This window comes from Oncorhynchus mykiss, chromosome 3 (assembly GCF_013265735.2).
Source record: "Oncorhynchus mykiss isolate Arlee chromosome 3, USDA_OmykA_1.1, whole genome shotgun sequence".
Lineage (NCBI taxonomy): Eukaryota > Metazoa > Chordata > Actinopteri > Salmoniformes > Salmonidae > Oncorhynchus > Oncorhynchus mykiss.
In genome coordinates, this window is record NC_048567.1 from 2,846,671 (window position 1) to 2,856,055 (window position 9,385).

At 44.2% G+C, this 9,385-nt stretch overlaps 1 protein-coding gene across 3 annotated transcripts in view; it reads left to right on the top strand.

Moving 5' to 3' along the window:
* Positions 1–6,669, top strand: part of fhod3b (formin homology 2 domain containing 3b) — a 247,317-nt gene extending 240,648 nt beyond the window's left edge. For all 3 annotated transcript variants that reach the window (XM_036965704.1, XM_036965706.1, XM_036965707.1), the window contains 2 exons: positions 615–782; positions 1,332–6,669. In XM_036965704.1, coding sequence (XP_036821599.1) covers positions 615–782; positions 1,332–1,414 — 251 coding nt within the window. In that variant the 3' untranslated portion in view covers positions 1,415–6,669. The remainder of the gene's footprint in view (positions 1–614; positions 783–1,331) is intronic.
* Positions 6,670–9,385: the final 2,716 nt, after the last annotated feature.

Below are 9,385 nucleotides of genomic sequence, written 5' to 3' on the forward strand. Positions count from 1 at the left end.
CAGTCTGACAGACCACCACCTTCACACAACTCCTGTCAAAAAGGGAAACTTCTGGACTTTTCTTTTTTTACAACGGCCAGCTCTACTACACCTGAGGTTGATTCTGTCTGTCCTTCTCTTCTCTCCTTTTCTCCTTCTCTTTCTCTCCTTGCCTTCTCTACTTCTCTTCTTGTTTTCTCTCCTTCTCTTCTCTCCTTGTCTTCTCTCGTTCTCGTCTCTCCTTCTCTCCTTCTCTTCTCTCCTTCTCTTTCTCTCCTTGTCTTCTCTACTTCTCTTCTTGTTTTCTCTCCTTCTCTTCTCTCCTTGTCTTCTCTCGTTCTCGTCTCTCCTTCTCTCCTTCTGCTCTCTCCTTGTCTTCTCTACTTCTCTTCTTGTTTTCTCTCCTTCTCTTCTCTCCTTGTCTTCTCTCGTTCTCGTCTCTCCTTCTCTCCTTCTGCTCTCTGCTTGCCTTCTCTACTTCTCTTCTTGTTTTCTCTCCTTCTCTTCTCTCCTTGTCTTCTCTCGTTCTCGTCTCTCCTTCTCTCCTTCTGCTCTCTCCTTGTCTTCTCTCCTTCGCTTTTCTCCTTGTCTTCTCTTCTTCTCTTCTCTCCTTCTCTCCTTATCTTCTCTCCTAGGCCGTGTGGGTCCTTGGGGCTCATCAGTGATTGAAGACCCACCTAATTGCACAGAGACAGACGCTGCAGATGAGATCATGGAGCGCATCGTCAGGTCAGCCACTCAGGGGCCCAGGACACGGACAGAGCCTCGCGAGAGGAAGAGGTCCAGAGCCAACCGCAAGTCACGTGAGTCAGAGGGCTTTTTTTACAGTAACAAAATATTTGAAGTAAGAGTTGCCTTTGTTTGACATCAGATTTGCAACTTTTCTTTTTACAGTATCCTTACATTAGCTTTGGATGTGATGTGGCCAAAGGTTTAACTGCCCTCGACATCTGATTGTGGACTTTCTGTCAGTGTTAATGCACACTATCTTATTTTCCAGCATCACCTGAGTGATACAGTTCAACAACACCATGCTACAGTAAATACATCCAGTTCTATTTAAACCTCTTCATGTCTCTCTCTCTCTCTCTCTCTCTCTCTCTGTCTCTGTCTCTCTCTCTCTCTCTCTCTCTCTCTCTGTCTCTCTCTCTCTCTCTATATATGTCTCTTTCTGTGTATCTGTGTCTCTCTCTCTCTCTCTGTCTCTCTCTCTCTCTCTCTATGTCTCTCTCTCTGTGTCTCTCTGTCTCTCTCTCTCTGTCTCTCTCTTTGTCTCTGTCTCTGTCTCTCTCTCTCTCTCTCTCTCTTTCTCTGTCTCTCTCTATGTCTCCCTGCCCTCTTCCTCTCTACAGTGAGAAGAACACTGAAAAGCGGTCTGACGCCAGAGGAGGCCAATGCCTTGGGGTTGTCCAGTGGTTCAGAGATGGCTGTGTGACAGGAAGAGAAGTAGAGCTGGATCCGGCAGCACAGCACACACAGACACCTGGGAAACCCTCTTACCGCCCGCCCCGCCCTTCACTGACCCCTGACCTCTAACCCCTGCTCATCCAGCCAGCCAGTCAACTGCTGCACCATAGCTTCGCTTGGTCTTTCCCCTGGTTCAGCTTTATGATGACTGTAGCTCATCTTCCTGTCTGTGGTTTGTGCAGGTAGCTGTGACACAGTGTTCCACCTGGTTAAGATGTTCAGGAAGAGACCATGAGGAATATGGTCCTCATCCAGGATAATAGATGGTTTTCAGTGGAACAAAGTGGTATTCGTATAGGGGCAGTTAAAGGGGTTCAGTGATCCAGCTGACTCAGCTCCACACACACACACTCAGGTAAAGTTCAGCATCCAAACCACTACACTATGCTGCTGTGCCGACTTGAGTGTTTCTTAATGGTGTTGTTCCAATCAGTTGTTTCTCCTAACCTTTGAATATGAGGCTGAGGCCTTTGAGGAACAGCTCACATCCCAACTGTAAGTCTTAATCACTTGATGAAGCCCACAGTGACCACATGACTAGTGGTGAATCTCAGTTGTATTTCCTTGATTCCTCGTGTCTTCTATCCTCACCTGTCTACACAAGGCATTGGAGGACTAGATCTGAGGTTCGTCCTCCCTAACCTTTTCCTCAATTGAGATTCACCCTATGACTGAAAGATACAAACTGAGACTTACCTACACAGAAGACATTTAGCCTCAGGACTTCTAAAGGGAGGGACTTGCGAGTGCTTGAATCACTGTGGACTTGTGTCTGAACCAAAAAGGCCTCGGAGTTGAATAGTAAAGAAGTTAGCATTGACGCTAAATAAGTTAGCATTGACGCTAAATAAGTTAGCATTGATGCTAAATTAGTTAGCATCGATGCTAAATAAGTTAGCATTGATGTTAAAGACGTTAACATTGATGTTAAAGACGTTAGCATTGATGTTATCTATCCCCACTTATGATGAGCTTGTGTGTTGGGCTTGGTGTCAGATAGTATTTTTAGTTTGAACAATTTTTGTTTATATAAAAAAAAAAAATGTCTGTGTCCACAGGCTGTTTTGTTCTACTATACTACTGTGGTAGTTTTTTGGGTTTTAAAATACTTTAATGTGTGAGAAAAAGGTGCTCAGAGAAGGAATATTTGCACTGGATGTAGAAGTTGGATATTTAGAGGAAAGGAAGGGGAAATCCTTGACACACACTGATGTACCAATCAGATATCAGATGAATGAAAGAATTCCCCCAGACAGAACCAATAATGAAACAGTAGCACAACTGATTATACACTCTAATTTCAGAGGAAAAGTGAACATATTCCTTTGACTTCTGCAAACTAAAATGTTTCCAATTTTGCATGTTGTTGATTCAGTTGGATTTTATACCGATGGAACAAACTGGAATTCCAAGAGGACACACCATGATGTGTTAAGAGGGAAGGTATCATTTACTACATACAATTGAATTACTGGTTTCCACTTTTAAAAAAACACATAGCATATCAGAGTCATCAACGTTGGTGAGAACAGTCTGTGAGCGGACAAGTGTACAGAAGGGACGATGCTACTGGGTCCAGACAGACTGACGTCTGTCAATCACGCGTAGCGAATGTTACAGCTTTAGCCTATAGGCCTGCCTACAACATACATGTTCCAGCTTTAACCTATAGGCCTGCCTAGTACCTACAATTACACACGTGTTGCATGCATGACACCAGTGTTACGCAAGCTCCTGCTGTTGTTCGCTGCAAAGCCTTCTTCTATGGTTGAGACATACTTATTGTGGAGTGGTAGAACCGACAGGGAGATATATTTACACTAGTTACATTTACGTACTCTCTCTTTACTCTCTGTGTCAAAGAGTTAGGCAACATTTAACAATTGTTTAAAAAAGTAAGAGATGAATAATTGGTTATTATAGAAAAACGATATGAGCTTCAACTGAATGAGTGCCTTTTATAGACAAGTCTATTTATTCAGTAATGTTCAGGGAGATATTTGTTACAGAAAATGTTACTGTGTGTAATGAAAGGACTTCCTCCTTAGGTCAATTCAACAGCTGTGACTTCCTGTTTTCATTCTTTCCTAGATGAATACATGTCAGTACTATGTTCCATGGCTTTATGTCTTGGAAACAGTTCTCCTCTTCCATTTGCACATTGCAGTTTTATTTCGAATCACAACTAAACTAGGGTTATAGCTAATTGTCTAATGACAATATTTCCATTTTAGCAGTTTTGTCACAAAAAATGATCTACAAAAAGATATTAGTTGTTTCCATTTGCCTTAATGTAGAATAAGGGCATATAGTATATCTGAACGTTCCTACACTGTTGACTTTTATTGAGGTGTAGTGGTTACAGTCAGCTAGATAGCTCGTTTTTTAAAGTGCATAATTCCAGTTTACATTTGGAATTGTGTAGAGAATTGTATGACGATTCTACACAGTCACAAACATTCACTGTGATGGAAACAGCCATTGTCGACTAAACATGAAAGAATATATGCTTGCAGCAACACAAGCCACAACAAAACAGTCACACACCTACAAGTATATGTCTTTCTCATGGAGAACTTACAATTTGGTATGAAACTATCCAGCACCTTATACACCATTTGTAGCATGCGTCTTTCATTGAGGAAAAGCAGAACATTAACAGTGAGAAAGTATATTCTTTCAGCCTTTTTCTCAGATGGTCATTTGGAGTATTGTAACTCTGAGTACATGTAAAGTAATAATGGGGGAAGAATGCTGTAAAATGATGTAAATGTCACAACGATGTGTTTTATGTCTTTCACTTGTTGGTATTTTGTATAGAATAGTGTATTATAGGTTAAACAAAGCAGTGTTATTCTATGGAAATTGTAATTTAAGTGAAAACCAAACCATGCATGGTTTTAAAAAATGTCTACAGATGAGGCGTGTCACGTCATGTTATGGATAAAGGGAGATTTTCAGAGGCTTTAGCGTTTGTTATGTTTTATTGTTTCCCCTCCCCACATGACTTGAAACACATTAGGATAGACGGAGTGGTCGATGTAACCACCTAGGACTGGATTCAATCTGTATCGCTGAACTTCAGCGTTACCACCTAGGACTGGATTCAATCTGTATCGCTGAACTTCAGCGTTACCACCTAGGACTGGATTCAATCTGTATCGCTGAACTTCAGCGTTACCACCTAGGACTGGATTCAATCTGTATCGCTGAACTTCAGCGTTACCACCTAGGACTGGATTCAATCTGTATCGCTGAACTTCAGCGTTACCACCTAGGACTGGATTCAATCTGTATCGCTGAACTTCAGCGTTACCACCTAGGACTGGATTCAATCTGTATCGCTGAACTTCAGCGTTACCACCTAGGACTGGATTCAATCTGTATCGCTGAACTTCAGCGTTACCACCTAGGACTGGATTCAATCTGTATCGCTGAACTTCAGCGTTACCACCTAGGACTGGATTCAATCTGTATCGCTGAACTTCAGCGTTACCACCTAGGACTGGATTCAATCTGTATCGCTGAACTTCAGCGTTACCACCTAGGACTGGATTCAATCTGTATCGCTGAACTTCAGCGTTACCACCTAGGACTGGATTCAATCTGTATCGCTGAACTTCAGCGTTACCACCTAGGACTGGATTCAATCTGTATCGCTGAACTTCAGCGTTACCACCTAGGACTGGATTCAATCTGTATCGCTGAACTTCAGCGTTACCACCTAGGACTGGATTCAATCTGTATCGCTGAACTTCAGCGTTACCACCTAGGACTGGATTCAATCTGTATCGCTGAACTTCAGCGTTACCACCTAGGACTGGATTCAATCTGTATCGCTGAACTTCAGCGTTACCACCTAGGACTGGATTCAATCTGTATCGCTGAACTTCAGCGTTACCACCTAGGACTGGATTCAATCTGTATCGCTGAACTTCAGCGTTACCACCTAGGACTGGATTCAATCTGTATCGCTGAACTTCAGCGTTACCACCTAGGACTGGATTCAATCTGTATCGCTGAACTTCAGCGTTACCACCTAGGACTGGATTCAATCTGTATCGCTGAACTTCAGCGTTACCACCTAGGACTGGATTCAATCTGTATCGCTGAACTTCAGCGTTACCACCTAGGACTGGATTCAATCTGTATCGCTGAACTTCAGCGTTACCACCTAGGACTGGATTCAATCTGTATCGCTGAACTTCAGCGTTACCACCTAGGACTGGATTCAATCTGTATCGCTGAACTTCAGCGTTACCACCTAGGACTGGATTCAATCTGTATCGCTGAACTTCAGCGTTACCACCTAGGACTGGATTCAATCTGTATCGCTGAACTTCAGCGTTACCACCTAGGACTGGATTCAATCTGTATCGCTGAACTTCAGCGTTACCACCTAGGACTGGATTCAATCTGTATCGCTGAACTTCAGCGTTACCACCTAGGACTGGATTCAATCTGTATCGCTGAACTTCAGCGTTACCACCTAGGACTGGATTCAATCTGTATCGCTGAACTTCAGCGTTACCACCTAGGACTGGATTCAATCTGTATCGCTGAACTTCAGCGTTACCACCTAGGACTGGATTCAATCTGTATCGCTGAACTTCAGCGTTACCACCTAGGACTGGATTCAATCTGTATCGCTGAACTTCAGCGTTACCACCTAGGACTGGATTCAATCTGTATCGCTGAACTTCAGCGTTACCACCTAGGACTGGATTCAATCTGTATCGCTGAACTTCAGCGTTTTAGCGTGATTGAAAATGTTCCTGCATTAGCATAGACTGCATTCATGGTAAACACTGCATATGTCGGCTCCATCTGAAAGGATGCCATCTGTAACGCTTCAGCCCCTAGTACTCCTATGGAACCTTCAGCAGCCTTTCATTACATTGCACTCAATAAAACATGGAGTGTGTCCCAAATGGCACCCTATTCCCTATAGAGTGCACTACTTCTTCTTCTTTTTTTTTTTTACCAGGACCCATAGAGTCCAAAAGTAGTGTACTGTGTAGGGAATGGGGTGCCATTTGGGATGCAGACCATGCTTTCTGTGATTGGCTATATTATCTCCTTCTCCCCCACTGCTGTACTGTAAGTCAGTGTGGGACTTGGACACAAGCACATCCAGACTCAGTGAGCTTTTCTTGCGTCTTCGCCCCTCTAACAACAACTGTATGTATGAACATCTGGCAATAAAAGATCTCTTAAGAAACATTCAGAGACACTGTGTGAATTCTGTTGTGTGAGGGGGAAAAAACGTCTGATTCTTTGTTAAATGTGTTCTGGTAATAATCCCAGAGCAACTATTAGTAGTCTGGCCCTCTACTGTATCTGATGGAGTATACTGAATTCATGTCCATCATTTTCACTCCTGTCAATGATGTTGCACCTGGAACCCTGTTCACCTGGTTGCACTGTAGCCTAGAGTTGTCTACACTACATGTGACCAACCTAAAAGTACTTGTTACATTTTGAATGCTTAGCAGGACAGGAAAATGGTCCAATTCACACACTTAACTAGAACATCCCTACTACCTCTGATCTGACAGACTCACTAAACACACATGCTTTGTTTGTAAATGATGTCTGAGTGTTGGAGTGTGCCCCTGGCTATCCGTAAATTAAAAACAAGACATTTGTGCCGTCTGGTTTGCTTAATACAAGGAATGTGAAATTATTTATACTTTTAATACTTAAGTACTTTTAAAACCAAACACTTTTGGACTTTTACTCAAGTAGTATTTTACTGGGTGACTTTCACTTTTACTTGAGTCATTTTCTATTAAGGTATCTTTAAATTTACTCAAGTATGACAATGTGGTACTTTTTCCACCACTGCCAACAGAGGGGGTATGGGACAAGGCTAACCAACAGAGGGGGTATGGGACAAGGCTAACCAACAGAGAGGGTATGGGACAAGGCTAACCAACAGAAGGGGTATGGGACAAGGCTAACCAACAGAGAGGGTATGGGACAAGGCTAACCAACAGAGAGGGTATGGAGGACAAGACTAACCAACAGAGAGGGTATAGGACAAGGCTAACCAACAGAGAGGGTATGGGACAAGGCTAACCAACAGGGAGGGTATGGAACAAGGCTAACCAACAGAGGGGGTATGGGACAAGACTAACCAACAGAAGGGGTATGGGACAAGGCTAACCAACAGAGAGGGTATGGGACAAGGCTAACCAACAGAGAGGGTATGGGACAAGGCTAACCAACAGAGAGGGTATGGGACAAGGCTAACCAACAGAGAGGGTATGGGACAAGGCTAACCAACAGAGAGGGTATGGAGGACAAGGCTAACCAACAGAGAGGGTATGGGACAAGGCTAACCAACAGAGAGGGTATGGGACAAGGCTAACCAACAGAGAGGGTATGGGACAAGGCTAACCAACAGAGAGGGTATGGGACAAGGCTAACCGACAGAGAGGGTATGGAGGACAAGGCTAACCAACAGAGAGGGTATGGGACAAGGCTAACCAACAGAGAGGGTATGGGACAAGGCTAACCAACAGAGAGGGTATGGGACAAGGCTAACCAACAGAGAGGGTATGGGACAAGGCTAACCAACAGAGAGGGTATGGGACAAGGCTAACCGACAGAGAGGGTATGGAGGACAAGGCTAACCAACAGAGAGGGTATGGAGGACAAGGCTAATCAACAGAGAGGGTATGGAGGACAAGGCTAACCAACAGAGAGGGTATGGGACAAGGCTAACCAACAGAGAGGGTATGGGACAAGGCTAACCAACAGAGAGGGTATGGGACAAGGCTAACCAACAGAGAGGGTATGGGACAAGGCTAACCAACAGAGAGGGTATGGGACAAGGCTAACCAACAGAGAGGGTATGGGACAAGGCTAACCAACAGAGAGAGTATGGAGGACAAGGCTAACCAACAGAGAGGGTATTGGACAAGGCTAACCAACAGAGAGGGTATGGGACAAGGCTAACCAACAGAGAGGGTATGGAGGACAAGGCTAACCAACAGAGAGGGTATGGGACAAGGCTAACCAACAGAGAGGGTATGGAGGACAAGGCTAACCAACAGAGAGGGTATGGGACAAGGCTAACCAACAGAGAGGGTATGGAGGACAAGGCTAACCAACAGAGAGGGTATGGAGGACAAGGCTAACCAACAGAGAGGGTATGGGACAAGGCTAACCAACAGAGAGAGTATGGAGGACAAGGCTAACCAACAGAGAGGGTATTGGACAAGGCTAACCAACAGGGAGGGTATGGGACAAGACTAACCAACAGAGAGGGTATGGGACAAGGCTAACCAACAGAGAGGGTATGGAGGACAAGGCTAACCAACAGAGAGGGTATGGGACAAGGCTAACCAACAGAGAGGGTATGGAGGACAAGGCTAACCAACAGAGAGGGTATGGGACAAGGCTAACCAACAGAGAGAGTATGGAGGACAAGGCTAACCAACAGAGAGGGTATTGGACAAGGCTAACCAACAGGGAGGGTATGGGACAAGACTAACCAACAGAGAGGGTATGGGACAAGGCTAACCAACAGAGAGGGTATGGAGGACAAGGCTAACCAACAGAGAGGGTATGGGACAAGGCTAACCAACAGAGAGGGTATGGAGGACAAGGCTAACCAACAGAGAGGGTATGGGACAAGGCTAACCAACAGAGAGGGTATGGGACAAGGCTAACCAACAGAGGGCTCTGAATCAGGACAGAAACAACCGCTGACAGTGTGTATGGGTTCCTCTGGTGGTGACTGACTAGTGCTGCAGCCCAACTATGTCAAAGCAAAACAAAAACAACTTTCAACAATGTCAATGAGAAGGTGAGAATATTTGTGGAGGATTGATTGGTATAAAACCAATGTTAAAAAAAAGTATATTTTGTTTATCTCAATGATGTTTATACTTGTCAATGCCACAGATTCCCCCCCATTTATTTTGTCTGT